The 18,053-nt window shown below is 42.4% G+C and overlaps 1 protein-coding gene across 2 annotated transcripts in view; it reads right to left on the bottom strand.

Annotated features, from left to right (window-relative positions):
- KCNQ3 (potassium voltage-gated channel subfamily Q member 3) overlaps positions 1 to 18,053 on the bottom strand; it is a gene marked incomplete at both ends in the record, with an annotated part of 202,711 nt that overhangs the window by 28,376 nt on the left and 156,282 nt on the right. For both annotated transcript variants that reach the window (XM_082326769.1, XM_082326770.1), the window contains 3 exons: positions 780 to 952; positions 2,727 to 2,853; positions 4,634 to 4,724. In XM_082326769.1, the coding sequence (XP_082182895.1) occupies positions 780 to 952; positions 2,727 to 2,853; positions 4,634 to 4,724 (391 nt within the window). The remainder of the gene's footprint in view (positions 1 to 779; positions 953 to 2,726; positions 2,854 to 4,633; positions 4,725 to 18,053) is intronic.

Genomic DNA, 18,053 nt, shown 5'->3' with positions numbered 1-18,053 from the left:
CTGGCATTTTAATTTTCCAAAACCCCTAAAATGTCAGGAATGTCATTCATGGATAAGAAAAAGCAGTATGTAGCACAGAGTATATGCAATTTTTCTACACCCTGTGCAGATGAGAAATCTCATCTAGAGGATTTTTATGCAGATAGTTTTTAACTTGTAATAATGTTTGGAGAAAATACAAGAACACAATGTATCTGTCTGGTGTGAGACAGGATGTGTCTGACTATAGCATCAAGTTAGACTGAGCAAAGATGATTTTAGAAATTTTGTCTGTCTGGGTTCACACTGTGTTCATCTTTGTATTGCCTGACCCATGCTTCCACAGAGAAATTATACCAGTAGTTCCCTCTGAAACCACATTTATGCTAACCAGACTCTTTCCATCCTTTCGGAGTCCTGCTCCATCTGTTGATCAGACAAGTCTGAGAAGCCACTACAAAAACATCGCAAATACAGAGGCATTTCTGTCAAAGATTCCAACATACTTCACCATTAAAGGGATGTTCCTGCTCTCATTCAGTGTAAAGGCAAAATTCCTGTTGTAATGAGTGTGGGAATGAACACTCTTGTCACTTCCCAGCACCACTATTCAGTAGAGAAGGGTAAAGTAAGGGGTAGAAATGTTTCAGAGAATGGAAAAGGGAATAAAGCTGAAAGGACAAAACTATTGCTTTAACTACTAGACATAATCCCAAGGCATTGCTGTACCTGTGCATCCCTCTTTCCCTTCCATGTCTCTCCCCCAAGCCCCAGCTAATCCCTGCAAACTCCTCACTTACTTTGCTATGTGCACAAATGGCTGATCCCAAAAGTTTCCATGTACCGCCCCGCCTGTCCATTCGGAGCATCCGTAGGATCTGAAGGAAGCGGAGGCTTCTGAGAGATGTGGCCAGCACATTGCCCTGGTTCCCAACAGCAACCACTGGCACTGAGGCAATCAGCACAAAGATATCTGCAAGGCGAAAAGAACAAAGCCTGCCAACAAAAGTGGCCCCATCACCTGCTTCTTAGTCCCATCTGGTTGTGCTGCAAATTTCCCTAGGCAAATTTTAAAGCTTCCTGAAAATGCCTTCTCTTGCCAATTAAACAGATATCTGCACCTGCCACACAGTCGGCATCACGCACAGAACCCACCAGAAAGCATCGTAATCTGTTTACAGATCAATGCACTGGACTTGAGACACTGTCTGAGCTGGCTTAGGGATGCACAGAAACAGTGCCCGAATGCTGACAGAAGAACAACCTTAAATTCATCTGTCCCACAGGAACACCATAGTGAACAGGTCAGCAGATAAGAAATTCAGTTTTTGATAGTGCATCTAGTATTATGTTCTTTTGGCTGAATTTTCCCATTAAAACCTGAAAGCCAGTACTACTATTTTTTGTAAGCATTCACAGGGCCAATTTGCTGATCAACTGAAGAGGTTTGAAATACAAATCACATTGTTTCTTCTTGTTTTATTTCTTTTTCTGTCTTTTCCTTGTTTCCCCCCTGCTTTTTGATCCTATATATATACAAGAAAAAAAGTGGTACCAAAAGGCTTCAAACGTTCTCCAGGTACTCAGTCTTTAAATTGTCTTCATATTATATTTCCAACCAAAAAGAGTGGCACCGGCTGGATTTCAGATTTATTTACTTTCAATCATTCTCAAAATAAACTTGTGCCAGCGACAACCAAGAGATGATATTAATAAATCCAGTGGGATCTTTTCTGTTCTTTACCCAGATATCAATGAAGATTCATTCTCAGAATTGAGATGACACTTTTACTGGGAAGGCATGAGACAATATCAATCCCACTTGCTCGCACCGTGCTCTACTGCCTTCACAATGCTATTAGAAGTATAAGAAGCATTTATACAACAGTAGGACCCAAAGGAGCACTTCTAAATTGAAGATAGCACAGATGCACAAAGAAAATTTGTTCCAATTTAGTCTACCGTTTAGACCCACAAGATGAACAAAAGGAGGGAGAGGGAAGAGGGTAGCGTGTATTCATATAACTGCAGCCCCACAGCTCCCCAGAGCGCTATGTGCGGTACAAATAAAGAACAAAAAGGTGGTGCTTGGCCTGAAGAGCACCAAAATAAATGAGGGAGTCCTGCAAACAGTGAAAGAATGTGGATGTGCATGACAGGCGCTCAGGGGAGAGCGAGCTCTTACATGTTGACTGCTTGGTTTGTGGACATAATGGGGAGTTTTAGGAGGGAATTTAAACATGAATAATGAGTAGTTTTGTGCTGGTTGTAGGCAGTCCCTTCCAAGCCTGAAAGATAATGTGGGTGAAATCACAAAGAAAGATAGTTGTTTGCAAATGCAGACCAACATTAAAACGGTAAGACACAATATTTGAATATGAAGAGCGCTGGGGAAGATGGCACAGTTTTGGGATCTGAAGCGGTTTGAAACTAAAGGCAGACAGAATATATTTTTGGACAAGCTTAAGAAAAATGTAGTGGGACTCAGGACAAGAAAAATGTGTTTGAAGAGTAGATGGATCCATTTTTTTCTCACTGATCAGCCACCCAAGAGTGTCTTGAATGAATCATTATTGCTGGGTTACTTCAAATAACTATTCCGAGCAGGACACCGCTCCTAGCACAAAGGGCAGATCTGCTTTCAGTGCATTTTGCACTGCCATTCGCTGGTTCTTGGACATCCCCCAAGCTGGCTTAGAAGGAAAAAGACATAATGGGGAAAACAGTAGTAAAGAGCATGTCCTTACCCAGCATGCACAAAGGCTTCCTGGCAAATTTGAGTCTCCCTCTCCATCCTTTGTAGCGACAGCAACACCCAGCAGCCCAGATTCTTAAGGCAAACTCTGCTCCAAAGATGAAAATGGCAAAAGTTTCCTGCATCAAAGACACAAACTACATTGTTAGACTAGCAACAAGTTTTGCGGCAATTCTGGACACATGGAGATAGCTGAAGGAAACAGATGAGGTGCAAGTGTTGGGGTATGTGTGTGAGAGAGAGACAGAGAGGAAAAAAGTGGGGAGGAGAATATAGGTTGATGAAAGAGACAAGGCAAAGTGGGACATAGCTTTACAGCTTGCTAAGTACTCTGCAGAAATGATGTGCCCCTCCTGTTGGGTAAAAGTGAAGTGCTTACCCTGCCTTGATGGAAGGGCAATTACATGACAAAAAGACCGCCTGTTTCACACGAAATGAGAAAACATATGTGAGTGGTGACTGCAAAGTCCCCAGGGCACTGTATACCCACACCCGGGGTTACCCACCAGCAGCTCATTCATGCAGCCATATTTATAGAGACAGGGACAGGATACAATATATTCATGTGGTCATAAATTTAAGGCAATGAGAAAGGCAGGTATAAGACAAATTTAAGGTATATATTATCCCCTTAAATTTCTGGCACACAGAAGAATGGGATTTTCCACCTTGCTCAAGATGTCTTGTAAGCATGGGGAGAGAATGGGGAGGAAAGAGCTTCTCTGAGGTGTTCAGTGGAGACGGGCCAAGGGCAGCATGGGGCACACAGTTACTTTTCCTCTCTGGGGATAGCTGGCATCAGGATTTTTCCTGATGCTTATACCCACAGCTGCTAGGCATTTCTGAAAACCACTGAGCACGACGTAAAAGCAAGCACAGGAGAAGGAAAAATAACCTCAGGCTTTTTCAAATGTGAAAAGATGGGTCTAAGCAGGGTAACTGGGACCAAAAGCGAGTTTCACTTTCCCTAGGGGATGAGGGTGTTTTCATACAGGCGCTTTTTGAGAAGGAACATGCAAGGGGAATTCACCTTTCATTCCTTTTGGCATTTAGTTCTTGCTCGCATCTACATGTCTCTGGGGGCACAAAGGGAAATAGAAATTGAGATCCCGGAACTACTCTTGCTGTGCAGTTTCCCTAGCGATGCTTCTCTACCAGGCCAGGTTAAGTGAGAGGTTGCGTTCTCTATTTCATGACAGCTATGGGAGCAGAGGAAGTTCTTTGTTAGGGTCATTTTCATAAAATGATGAATAGATCATGTTTATACTTAGTGAGGTTTTTTTTTCCTTTTTTTTTTCTTCTTCTGCCAAATGGGAGGCCTACAGAAATACAGTCTTGAGCATGAACTCCAGCATTTATAAAACAAGCATGCTGGAAACACAGAGGAAGGAATATATTTGTTGTAAATACATTTTCTTTCATGGCTAGTCATCACAGGCACTGCTTGCAACAATTTCAATTATGTTACTATTGGGCACAAGCATGAGTCCAATTCTGATGACCTCCCTCGAAAGAAATGATGGGATTGGTAGAATACTGTAGAATGAATCAGAATTGTTGAAAAATCCCCCCAAAATAAGTTTTCAAATGTGCTCAGATCTGGCATGGCCAACAGGAAAATTATTGATACTTTGATGGAAGAACTGTTGGGCAAATGCTGAAAAGTCATTATTTGAAAGTCTCAGGCTAGTATTTTTCCTCTCCTTAATTCCCTTTTACTCAGTTGGTGTTGACAATGGACCAGGAACTCTCCAATATTTAAGTGTACAGTCACTGCTCCAGGACCAACAGAAGAAATCTTATTGCATGCAGAGCTGGGAGTAAGTTTCCATCACTGCTGATGGGGCTGATTTCAATTCAAGGACATTACCAGGGTGATGCAGCAGCCAGTCTACTTACCAGCAAGAGGAGCCAGTCTCCTGAAACAGTTTCATACTCCTTGAAAGTTGTCAGGACAGCTAGGATCAAACACCCCAAGACAATCAGAAACCTGGAATGAAATAAAAGGAAAAAACACAGCATTACCCCTCTCTGTAGTTGCATTGGAGATGTTGCCTATAAAAACCTGGGTGGAGACTTTCAGGGGATGGCTGCTTCCCATCGGTGAGCAGTGAGGTGGGCTCTCATGAAGATCGAAGGTTCTCAATCTGGACACGGGGGGCCTGGCAGTCAAGAAATCATGGCAAGATCTTAAATCAGAATGGTCCTGGGACAGACATGCATTAATTAACTCGTTTGCATTCTTCAGGAAGGAAATGGATGATATTCCTTTGGGGAAGGGATTGTATGGTATGGCAGAGGACTGTAATGCTCAGGAAGCCTATTCCAAGCTGATGTGCTGTGTGTTTCACAAAATGGCACTGCAGTTACAGTGGAATAAATCTACTTGGCACATCCTAAGACTTGAGAAACAGTAAACACTTCAATACAATGCAGCACCAGGACAAACCCTCCCTTGAAAACTGCACTGCATTTATTTTTCCTTTACTTTCCCTTTTTGCACTCAGTTCTATTCAGATGAAAAGATAAAAATGTTTCAAAGAGAAACAATAGAGAGGGTAAAGTTCTGCTCTCCAATAAACACAGTGCGTGATAAATCACTGCCCCTGTGCTATTGTCTGTCTGTGAGGCTCCAGAATACAGAGATTTGACAGAAAATTAACTCCTACTGCTGGTAAATCCAATTCAGTCCAATCTAAAGTCACGTTGATCTACTTTGTAAAACCATTCCCAGGTTCAAGCTATTCAAAATCTTTTATACATAAAGAGGTAAGAAAAATCAAGGGAGTCTCGTAAGTGATTACTGTGAAGCAGAGTAGGGGAAGCTCATATTCTAGTACTTCATGTACCCAGATCATGAGCATTTTAACGTGCTCCCAAAACCTGATCCACGGGATCAAAGGGGCAGGTGGCCATGGAAATATTTCAGAGCTTAGTGAATGAATTGGAAGTACATCTCCATAAAAGCCCTGGATGCCTTGCTTTCATAGCTAGGGTACATCAAAGAAATGATAGGCATTAGGTACTGAAATCATCCAGGAAAAAAAGCTTGTTAAGAACCAAACTGTGTTTAGTGTATACTACCTGTTTTGAATTTCAATCTGATGATACCTAAAGTGTGATTTCATTTCTTGGTGAATAAAGCTCCACCTTGTTTCACTGGCTGAAATGAGCAGAAGCCACAGCCTGCAGTGTGGAGGCAGCGAGCAAGGACCGTGGGGAAGGGAGGCTCAGGTCAGAGACACGTGTCCTCTAACCTGTCTTGGGGTTTTGTTTCCTTCATGTACAGGGCAACCTAGGGCTAAGGGAGCATGTTCTGAGAATTTGCAACATTTTTGCAGTTGGAGTAAAAAGAGAGGTGAGCTCCAGATAGCTCCTGCTGCCTTTCGGGAAGGAATTTCCTCCAAACAGCATCAACTAGCAACCTCCATGCAAGGAACAGGCAACAGTGAAACACTTCACAGCAAACCCTGAAGGATGACTTTGCTGTGGCTTTCCTAACATTAGCAATTCAGAAGTTTCCTATGCCAGGAAAATTTCAGATCAGCCATTTCGAGCAAGGTTAGAACAGAAATAAATGTGTTTGCTCGTGCTAAATAATTCTGGATTTCTTTGTCAAGTTTCACCTTCTCCCACTCACCAGCCATACTCTAGAGCAAGGGTTATGTTGTTGGTAGGAAACAGCCTTTGGGTCCAGAATGTGGCTTTTACCGTCCACCTGTTATAACCATGTTCCTGCTGCTCAAGACATTTGGCAGTTAACTTAGCAATTCTGCGATGTTCCTGCCATGCCCTTGAGCTTGCTTTGTCACCCCATACCATGCTGTCCCCACCTTGCAATTACGAAGCCAGTGGCTCACTGGCTTCCCAGGACCCACGATCCAGCTGCCCTGCACCTCTATGAGCAAACTGGTGCGAACTCAACCAAGACAACATGATTCCTTCAATTAGCTATAAACCACCTATGATCTGTCACATTACAGCCATTACAGTGGTACCATCACTAATTCTCCACTTAAAGCCTTGAGCTACTGCTACTTGATGCTTTCCATTACAGTCATTTCTTTATACCGTGTGAAAATTCGGTCACCCATCAACTCACAAGTATCATTTAAATGATTTAATGAAAGGCGAAACACACTGAAGACAGTCCAAGGAAATTACATCATCAGCTACTTAAACTAAAGGCATGAAATTATGATATCATTCAACAGAACAGCACTGTCAATTAAAAATGATGTGCAGGTTTTTGTCCAAGAGAAAGAGAGAAGATAGCGAAATTGTCATCTTTTGCCTAAAACTGCCTGCCGTTTTACCACTAGAGGGTACCGGTGCTCCATAGAGCAAAGGGATACGGCTCTCGCTCCTGTTTTCTTTCCCCATGAAACAAATTCAGTGCAGGTGATGTTCAGGTGATCGCAGCCATGTATTTGATACAGAAGAAAAGGAGTCTCACAGCGATGAAAAACTTTTCCTTGATCACTAAAAAAACCCAAATGTTGGCATTAACGGACAAGTGGTTCTGCTAGCTCGATCGCTCTGTGCACCACAGCCCATGCTGCAAGCCCCACTGCTCAAAGTGACTGCCCACCCATGAGAACAACAGAACATGCAAGACAAAAGAAAAGTAAAAAAAAAGGGTGAGAGGGTGAGACTGGAGATCACAAGTCACAATGAATAATTTTGAGGGTGAATCTGAGCAGGGAATGTGGTCTGAACCCCCAGCTGCAGGAAGACCATGAATGCAGCCCAGAAGAGTGCCTCGGAGGTGCCACTGCTGAGCAGGAACCACAGTCCCAAAAACCACACAGCCCACACAGCCAGGCTCCTGCTCCTTCTTGCAGTACTCTGGGGTGTGCAGGGATGAAAAGCCCATGTTGGGACACATAACCGCAGTCCATCTTGGAAGGGTCAGCTATCCTCCTACTGCACTGTTTCCAAAGGATAAACACTCACTGTAAGCTAATCAAATCACATCTCAGCAATCCTCCCTTAGCATCTGAAATGACAACCACGTTCAGAGCACTTAATGAATTTTAATCTCCATTGATGCTATGCAGCCCACCGATTTCCCTGCAGCCTCTTCTGTTTTGGATCTTGGTGTTTGCGAAGCCTGTAAGTCTTCTTGTGTCCTCTTTTTATTGAAGATGCTACACAGCTGTCATGGTTTTTTCATCAATACCCCTTGCTCAGCAAAGATGATAACAAGGTACATCTTCACCTTCCTGCTTATTCCCATATTGCGGGCATACATATCCTCTATGCCCATATTGTGGCCTTGCAACCATAAAGACTTTTAAGTTGCTTGACAGTTGCTGAGTCTCTATTGTCCTATGGCAATAGGACAACAGCTGAGTCTATATTGTCTAATTTAATCTTTTAGAGGTCCAGTGGTTAAGCCTGACTGTAAAATCATAACAGGCAAATCGCAGGAAAAGAAACTGCTGAAATCACAGGGGATGAGCAGAGGGGAGACTAATACTGACCAGGGGAATCAAGGGGCAGAGAGGAAGAAAGTCTCAAATTTACTCACAGTTATAACGATACTATCCATGGGGCACAGAGCACCAAGGGTTAGAAGAAAGAAATAGCGTAAAAGTCAAGGTTTAGTAATAAAAATTGAGTCCTATTAAGTCTAAGCTTCCTATTGAACAGTGTTTCAGCAGGTGGCAGTCCAGACTTCAAGACCGTAAGTCAGATACATCAAATGAGGATCTGAATTTTGTTCTTCAGTTTTTAGAATCATCCTTGCTATAATTTTACATCATTTTTCACAGCCTGTTACATTGTACCTATTTGCAGTATTATGCCTAAAATCCTGATTAGTTTGTCATATGTATAAGTTCCAGACAGCCAAATGGCAGTGTTCTTTTGTCACTGTCACAACTAACATGCTATTCTAGTAAATACATGTTCTTGTTATTGGAAATCACATGTTTAACACTCATATTTTCTAATCGTACTATTTTGGTGCATTAAAGACAGTATTCCAAAAATGATACCTATTTTTTCCAGGAAAGAAGCAATTTATGACTATGCTAGACCATGAATCTAAAGTTTCTTGGATGAACATCACAGACTGTTTTGTATGATAAATTTTGATTTCTTTTAATATTTCACATTCTTTGAGTTTTTCTTCTATATCTGCTTTTGTTTGAAGCCAACATAATGCAGATCTAGCTGAGAACTTTCATATTTTTTCCATATATAGGTGTTCATCATGTATCCTGTTCACCATCTCTTGCTTCAAAATTTTAGGAGCAGATCACATAGTAATTTGCCTATAATCTACTCCAAAACATAGCAGTCCTTTTGAAGCTGTCGTGAGGATTAGATACATCATCAGTAGGCCAAACAATATTGGCATCTGACAGACCTGGGGGCGTTGGTTGACAGGAGCCTGAACATGAGCCAGCAGTGTGCTCAGGTGGCCAAGAAGGCCAATGGCATCCTGGCTTGTATCAGGAATAGTGTGGCCAGCAGGACCAGGGAGGTGATAGTGCCCCTGGACTCGGCACTGGTGAGGCCGCACCTCGAGTCCTGTGTTCAGTTTTGGGCCCCTCACTACAAGAAGGACATCGAGGTGCTGGAGCATGTCCAGAGGAGGGCAACGAAGCTGGTGAAGGGTCTAGAGCACAAGTCTTATGAGGAGCGGCTGAGGGAGCTGGGGTTGTTTAGTCTGGAGAAGAGGAGGCTGAGGGGAGACCTTATCACTCTCTACAACTACCTGAAAAGAGGTTGTAGGGAGGTGGGGGTCGGTCTCTTCTCCCAAGTAACGAGCGATAGGACGAGAGGAAACCGCCTCAAGTTGCAGCAGGGGAGGTTTAAGTTGGATCTTAGGAAAAACTTCTTCACCAAAAGGGCAGTCACTGGCACAGGCTGCCCAGGGAAGGGATTGAGTCCCCATCCCTGGAGGTATTTAAAAGACAGGTAGACGTGGTGCTTAGGGACATGGTTTAGTGGTGGACTTGGCAGTGCTAGGTTAACGGTTGGACTCGATGATCTTAAGGGTCTTTTCCAACCTTAACGATTCTATGATTTTATGATCATTGTGGCAAATTTTTGCGCTGTGTGACAAAATTTTAACTCTCAATTAGGCTTACAGTTAATAGAGAGGTAACTGTGCTTCTAGTGTACAACTCATGTTGTTGTAAAGTAGATGGCTCAAGCTGGTCAGAAGCACCTACAGAGACAATTTCTTCTCTATAACTGTAAGGAAAGACTCTAGTGACTAGCTCCTATGGAGCAGTTTACTCTGTCAATTAGCTGAATGCCACGCCTTATGTTCAGCCCTGTTTTGGATATAATTACAAACATCACCTTTTAATAATGTTTATCTATTTCTGCTACTGAAAGAATTAGCCTACCAGCCATACCAGCCTGCTTCTTACATGACTAGGTTTCTCTGAAATCTCTTGCTGTAAATTTAGGTATCACATCTACATGTGGTCAAGGATCCTGCTTACAAAATAATAATCCAGGCTCTGGGCAGGAAAGCCTCTTGAACAGTTACTAGTAAGAAAATCCCTCCAGTGTGACAGCACATAGACTTGCTCTCATATCTTCAATACCATTTCTTGCAAACCATTGGAATTTCCTCTGTCTTCAAATGTTCATATGAATCTGAGATTTTTCTGCTTTGCTCCATTTGGTCTTTTCTTGTTTTCCCTTAAAACTTGTGTTCTAGTTTCATTATGTTCTACCACCTGGTAAATGCTAATGGAATTCTCTAAGATTATGTCAGGAAAATCTGGCAATGTTTTGCTCAATTTTTGGTTTATGGTTCCCAGTGCAATATGGTCCTAAAACCATGGTTCCCACACGCTTTCCCAAATTTCATATTGGAACCTTATTTTCTTCAACTATTGGCTTTTACCCATAAGGATTAAAAATGCATCTTTTCTCACAGTTCTTTCAGTTCTCTGTATTCCTACCCACCATCTTTTTCTCTGCATCCAAACTTCAGTTTTCACAGAACATCTGCAGTATCTTGCACTGATCATTTTATGGTTGCTAATGAAAGGCTTGAGCTGGGATTTTTAACGCTAAAAAAAAGACATTACCAAATATTTGAGAACAGCTCTTCAGAGAGAAGGGAATGCATGCCTGATTTTCACAGGCTTGTGAATACTCACTGTTTAATATTTAGATTCTTACATCTCTGCTATTCCAAGCAATAGGCCAGTTACTCTTACAGAGATCAGTACTGAGACAGGGGTGACAGGAAAAATCCAAAAACTTTGTGAGGCTACAAATGTGTGCTGTGCAGAGGGGTACGGGGAAGTGCACTGAGAAACTCAGTGGAGGTCCTGGAGGAGGAGGGAAAAAGCGGCAAGTACTTCAGGTAGGGACATTCAAAGGTTCCTCTTTCTCTGCGTCCACAGATTTCACTGAGTACACACCCACAGCTCCATGCAGGAGCTGCTGGCCCAACGCCATCATACAGCAAGGACGGGATAGAAATGCCACACTCGCTAAGATGAATTGCACTCTTGCTCTTATGCAACAGCAGAAATAGAGCAAGATCCTTCAGAAGATGCTGGAGGAAACCCTAGGAAGTAAGGAAAGATCCCCAAAAGATTCCTAGTCTCACTGGCATGCCAGCTATTCTGGCAGTTGTTGAAGTGGTAGCCCAGAATGGCACTAGTCCACTGGTGACAGAAGTGAGAGCCATTGTCCGTCTCACAGTAGGAAGCTGAGCCAGAAAAGCCTGAATGCTTACTCATGCCAGACTTTTGATGATGACCTTGGGTTCTCATTGGCAGGAATGCCTCTGAACGGGCTTCACTACTGTTTCCCTAAGTTTGGAAAGCTTTTAAAAAGCAAGATCTGGGAGAGGAAAGCCATGCTTCACAGAGGGGCATTTAAGGTACAAAACAAAAGCTTTTAAATCAGATATAGTTCCTCTCTCCTGTCCTTCATGTACAAGCCAAGAGCCTCGTTAAGTCCTACTCCTCTTGTTGGTTTTTCTTCAGGTCCACTCCTAAACACTTTTTTCTTCAGTGCCCCATGTACCACCATTGCCAGCTTCTTTAGGCAGTCTGGCATGCTGGTGCAAAATATTTTGGGCCAGCAATGTCGGACAGCATGAACACCACGATCCTGGATTTGCTGCTCTAGGGGACATTTCAGAAGAATGGCCTGACACATTTCCCAGGTTTGCTGGCATGAGAGTGCAAAGTAGAAAGCCCAGAGCACTACATTTCCCTGCCTGATTTTTCTCATCTTGGAAGAGAAGAGTCATGCGCCAAGACCCCGTTTCCATCTTGTCTCTGAGACAAGATTTAAAGATGCTCTGAAAGGCCTAGTATCCTTAGGTTACAAGAAGAGGCCTAGACATCTTATCATATGGGTGACTGGGGGACAGGTTGCAAAAGCGAAGGAGAGGCAATGACAGCATTAGCTACCAAGGAGTTAGATGTCTCCTATCCTCCTGCAGCTTGAATAAGGATGGAAAATCCTCTGACTGTCGCAACTAAATATTCTGAGTTGCTCTGTTAGTGGCTTTAAATTCCATTATTATATTAAGTGAATGACATTGGACTGAACTATTGTTTGGGGCTTTTATCTGCCATGACTAGTATGCCTGTCCACGGGCTTATCTCTGGCTGGCAGCATGCTGCTAATTGAGTTGAGACACATAGGCTATGAAACACGGTGGGCCATGCCACACAGCAAAGCAGGAACAGCACAGAGCCAAACCGCATTACCCAGCAGCCCCAGCAGCAATAACCGCAAATCAAATGAGTTTCAGAAATGCTTCTAACAGGGCATTCTCCAAAGGACATTAACAAATTTGTGTGAAGCCATTTGAAGGTAAACTTTTAAGATCCATACATTGTTTTTTGCTAAATTTTGTGAAATAAAAGTGCAGGACATTTGAAAGTCAGCCTGTAATTCAGCAGTCAAGTGCCCAGACCTCAGCAAACCCCATAAGAATTAAAGTAAATTTAGAATATATAAGGAGCCTAAGGTAAAAGCATTAATCATCCATGTCAACCCTTAAACATTCCTGAGTAGGAATTTCCAGGAAGGTGCCTTTCTAAGCATCACCAACACTGTTGTGTCCAGAAAGACGAAAGATCAAGGAGTCCACTTCCAAACATGACAAAATCTCAGGGATACCCAAGAATTAGGATCTCTCACACAGACGTGCACTGATCTCCCCACAAACCCTTCCCATTTCTTTAGAAAGGAGGAGAGGAATGCGTTATGTCCTCTAAATTAATTTTTAGGGAGCTCCAAAGAATGTAAATGGGAGAAACTTCTGAACCCATTGTCATGCCTTTTGCCTTGACTGAACACACGGCTGTGATATTTTCTACCTTCCCATTTGAAATCAATGAAGATCAAAAGACTTTAGAGGAGAAAAAAAAAACAAACAAGCAAAAAACCCAGTCAAAAAGCCTACCCACCGTTCTTCCACCTGACTAAATTCCATTTTCTTGCAGGCACTCACATGAAATCTATTAGGTCCTCCAAAGGTGATACAGCTGAAGGTGAATTTCTAATGTCAGGAAGACAGCACTGTCCAGAAATAACCTCTGTAGTCTCTAATACAGGGTTTCTAGGTAGGGAAGTGATAACATTAATTCTCACAGTGAATTGAAAAGAGAATCTTTACTCTTTACCCAAGACTTCGACCCATTTGGGAGTTTTGACAGTTGTGGTTTTTTTTTTTTTTTTCTATTTTTGACCCTACATTGCAAAAGAACATACTTTTCTAAACAATGCCAATACTTACAGCCTAATCTAGCACTTTCAGACAGGTGGGATTGCCAAGTGAAAAAGCAACTTCCAATTTGGACTGTATCTTCTTTGCCTGTGCCATCTCAAACTCCATCACACGCTCACCTTTATGTGTGAACATGAGCACTTTATGCAATGATCTCAGTTTTCACATGGAGCGGGACATTCAGAAGAAAAGTTTCATGGTGCCATTCCCAATGGACATTTTGCATGGTCAAAACTTGCAACTGTGTAAGGAAAAGGTGCATGGCTACACATGACCTGCACCCCACAAGAACATTGACAGTACGCTCCAGGTCCAGGTAAGTTTAGTGGGTTTTCCATTATGGGCAATGAAGGGTGTCCTGATAATGCAGCTCCTGTGGAGCCAGATAGATGTCTCAATTTTGGCAGATTGAGTGGGATCTCTGGATTATGGTAGATAAATATTATCACTGTAAGAGTCCCTTCCTGAATTTTCTGGCATTAACTCCACAGAGAACTCTACCATTTTGCACCTGAGATGGTCACAGTTTTGGCTGTGACACAGGGCACTTGACTCAGCACTTTTCCAGCTAAAATCATAGAATCATAGAATAGTTTAGGTTGGAAAAGACCCTTAAGATCATCGAGTCCAACCATTAACCTAGCACTGCCAAGCCCACCACTAAACCATGTCCCTAACCACTACGTCTACCTGTCTTTTAAATACCTCCAGGGATGGGGACTCAACCCCTTCCCTGGGCAGCCTGTGCCAGTGCCTGACTACCCTTTCGGTGAAGAAGTTTTTCCTGAGATCCAACCTAAACCTCCGCTGGTGCAACAGCTAGAATGGAAGAGAGATCTTTTTCACATAGTGTTTAATCACTGGCTACACTGGGGAAAATCAGACAAAGATCTCAGATCCTTGCTTTGAACTATCCAGTTCTTGGGTTTTTTTTACTCTAGGAGGATTTTTATCTTCTTCTGATTTTTATATATGTGAAGAGTGCAGAGTCATCACTGCGTCTTACTCTGTGTGACAACACTACACATCAGTTTTCCTTAACAAACTGGTCTGTAGCCTATGACCCATTCACAAATCTAGTGGTGCTGCAAAATAAGCGCACATCAATCAGTCAGGAAAGGATTTCTTACTGTGCAGCACACAAAGTAGATGAGCTGCTCTCACCTTATTCACAGGGAGAGAAGAGAAGGAGGAGAAAGGATCTGTGCTAAAAGATGCAAGGGCTAAACTCACATTACAGCAGCTGTCACCACAGTTACAGTGGTGGTGTGGAGTAATGTTTTTTCTTGGGATATGCAAATTAACACAGACAAAGTACTGTGTTAATAAGCAGACCAAAGTTCTCTGCAAATTAAACCAGATTTTGAGTCCAGTTTGATTTGATACTGTTCCTATAAACCTTCTCTTACATCAGACTTAATTTTTCCTTCATGCTCCACAGATAAGCAGGCTGTGGTTTGGCACTGGTGATCACTCAAGAAACAAGGCTTCACAGCTCTGGCCCATTGCCAGTACCCCATAAAATGGCATTAGCTGGAGGCTAGGGGTGCTGAAAGCAGAACATTCCTGTAATATCTCTTTCTACAAAAGAACTGGGGATGTCTCAGAGGCTTTAGGTTATCTCAGATATCACATGAAAATAGCCATTTTTAAACATATCAATGTAGGGATCTCATCTCTGTCAGAATTCCACCCAAGGGAAGGGCTTTTATGAGGTAATGATGGACATCTTGGTGCAACTTCGTTCTCTAGCTGCTGTTCCACAGTGGTGCAGATGTCCCATAGGTGCTGTTACATATTTGCCAGTCCTGTATGAATACTGAAGATCCCCCATGGCGTCTCACAGCACACTAGGTGCATGTGATTCAAGCCCCAGTTCTTTGCCTTTTTGGAGGACATGACTCCATTATACCCACTGAGAGTATCACCAGAGTCCTGGTGCTGATCACAGTGTCACGTGGATGAAAATGCATTTTGGATCTCAACTTGAGCAGCATGGTGTCCTAATCACACCTTCCCCAGATGGCCAAATGCTCACTGCTGTGCCTTTTCTCACAGTGCAGAAATGAAATCAGTCCCTGTAAGTCAGCTGCACACCAATCAAACCACTGCCACAGGTCTTATGCCCTTTAATACCTTCATTTCAAAACATATTTGAGGGCTTCTCTTTCATTGTTCTATAGGAACATTGTGAAGATCTTTTTAACAATTTATTGGGAAGAGAGAAGAGGGACAGAAATGACAAATTTAGGGACAAAAATCCCTAAGATGTCAGCCGCTGCCTTTATGGTTTAACACATGACAAGATACATGGTCTGGATAGAGATGTGAGGGGGATGATCTGTTGCTTAGAGGCAAATCCTTTTATAATAGTGGTTTTCAACATGTTGTCTTTAAACTAATGAGAGTATGTCAATAACTTTAAAGTGATTCAGCAAAGGTGCTTACAGAGGCTGTGTCATGTGGAATTTCTATAGGATCTGCACCTCCGCAGGAACGAGCATTGAAGCCCTCTGGGAGCTGCAGACCCATGGTGCTAACACAGCCACTAAGGCCAACACTGGAACAGATGAAGCATATAGTACAGATCAGTTATGTGGGCTCCTTTTTCACCTCCAGTTCACATTCATTAGTAAATTATGAGTTGCGTTAGCATAGCAAATGAATCACATCCTCCTTGAAGGTGAACTTTAGATAAGCTCTGTGGAGGTCATTGTATCCTCAGAACTCTCATTTACACAACTAAACAATAGCACGTGGTATTTGTACCTATGTAAATTTGATGCTGTTTTAAAGTCTTTCTGTTGTCTTGCATTACCAAAAGCAATTAATCAGCATTCAAAATTCAGAATGATCATCTGTAAGCATGTGATATTTCATCTGAAGTCTGAAGTTGAAGTCTTTGGAGGAGGTTATCAGCCTTTTCCAGACCTGCCCAATTTTATTCCTGAAGCGTTTCACCAGCATCTGCAACAATGCTTCTCAACACGATGTATGATGGCCCTTCTGCTCAACTGGCTCGTTAATACCTCAGATTACATTATCCCTGTTTAACCTGACAGTTTCAAACAAAGGCAATTCTATCAAACCTTCAGGAAAAAATGGCAATATGGAAGGGAATATTTTTATTTGTTTTTCTTTGAAGAAAAAGCTCTATTTAGTTGAGTAAGTAATTTGAAATGGCACAGAATTCAGCATACGTAAGTACTTTACAAAAATAAAACCCAATTTACAGTAATGAGAAGTCCTGCATGCGGAATACAATCTAGCAAAGCAGTTAAGTCTGTACTAAGCAGTTCTGTTGGGACTCACACATTTGTATCCTCAAAGAATATGAATCTTTGGTTCTCTGCTAAAGGAGCGGCTGGTTTTACTGAAGGAAGGCCCTCTATTACAGATGAGTTTTGGGCACAGGGGGACACAGCCTTGACATAACTTTCCTATTCTTATTCAAGATCCATGGGAACAGGAATTCCTGTTCCTAGTTCAAGCTTTGCCACCTTCTTCTGTTGTGGCATCAATGCAGAGAGGGGCTGGAGTCTCAATGTTCTGAAGAATCTGTAAGACTGGAGAGTTAAATCCATTTTCAGGTATAGCATGACAGATCTGACCAGCAAGCTCACTCAGTGAGCTGAACTGTCCTCTGAGCCCCACGAACTGTACTGACCAGATTAGTGGCACTTAACTCACATGTACACACACAGATATTTGGATGCCTGAATTGAATTTCTAAATCATGAGTTGAATCTCATCTCACGTAGGTGAACAAAAGCAGAAAGCCTGGAGCAGAAAGCAACAATGCTGATGCTGTGCTCACAGCTTGCAGTGCCTCTGCCAGTCCCGGATACTGGGATGAAGGGGGAGGTTTCCATCAGAGATGCACAGCTTTTCCCTTTTGCTGGGCCTAAAAAAATATTGCAGTAAAATTAAGAGTGCTGCAGAGGGATGAATGTCAGATCTGGGCTTTTTCATTGACCTTCCAGACAACTGTGATGTTGACACAGACATCTAAAGGGTGTAGAAAGTCAGATTTTTCTCCCTCCACAATCCCACCAGCACATCTCCAGGGATGGGGTGGCACAGTTTCCATGTGACTAGGGAAACCATTAGTAAATGAGCACTAGGCAGTAACTCCTTCCTGGGTGAAAAATGTACTGAATGAATCAGACAATCTCTCCAGTGTCTCAATGCTCTGATTATATATGGATATTAGCCTTGGCTATCTATGGCATTGCCCGTACATTTGTATTTGTTATAGCATGGCTTGAAGTTGTCCTCAATATTGATTAATTATTTAGGTCATAGGCTCTAACTGTTCCAGTGATGTTACAATTACTTCTGAGTACTCTTGATCAAGATGCTCACAACTGATTGTACATTGATTTTTCCATTGCTTACCAGCAGTAGTAGTCCTACAAAGGCTCAGAAGTCTGGTCTCTACTCAAAACAGTCCACATTTTTTTAAAAAGGAAATTAAGGAGTGGGACAAGATTGCTCCTCCAACATCCCTCCCTTATTTTTTTTCTGAGGGACTAATTCAAAATGCCTTTAAATCAATGAGAACATTTTCATTTGCTTCAATGA

Source organism: Platalea leucorodia (genome assembly GCF_965183815.1).
Source record: "Platalea leucorodia genome assembly, chromosome: 1".
Lineage (NCBI taxonomy): Eukaryota > Metazoa > Chordata > Aves > Pelecaniformes > Threskiornithidae > Platalea > Platalea leucorodia.
This window is presented reverse-complemented; position numbering and strand designations above follow the sequence as displayed.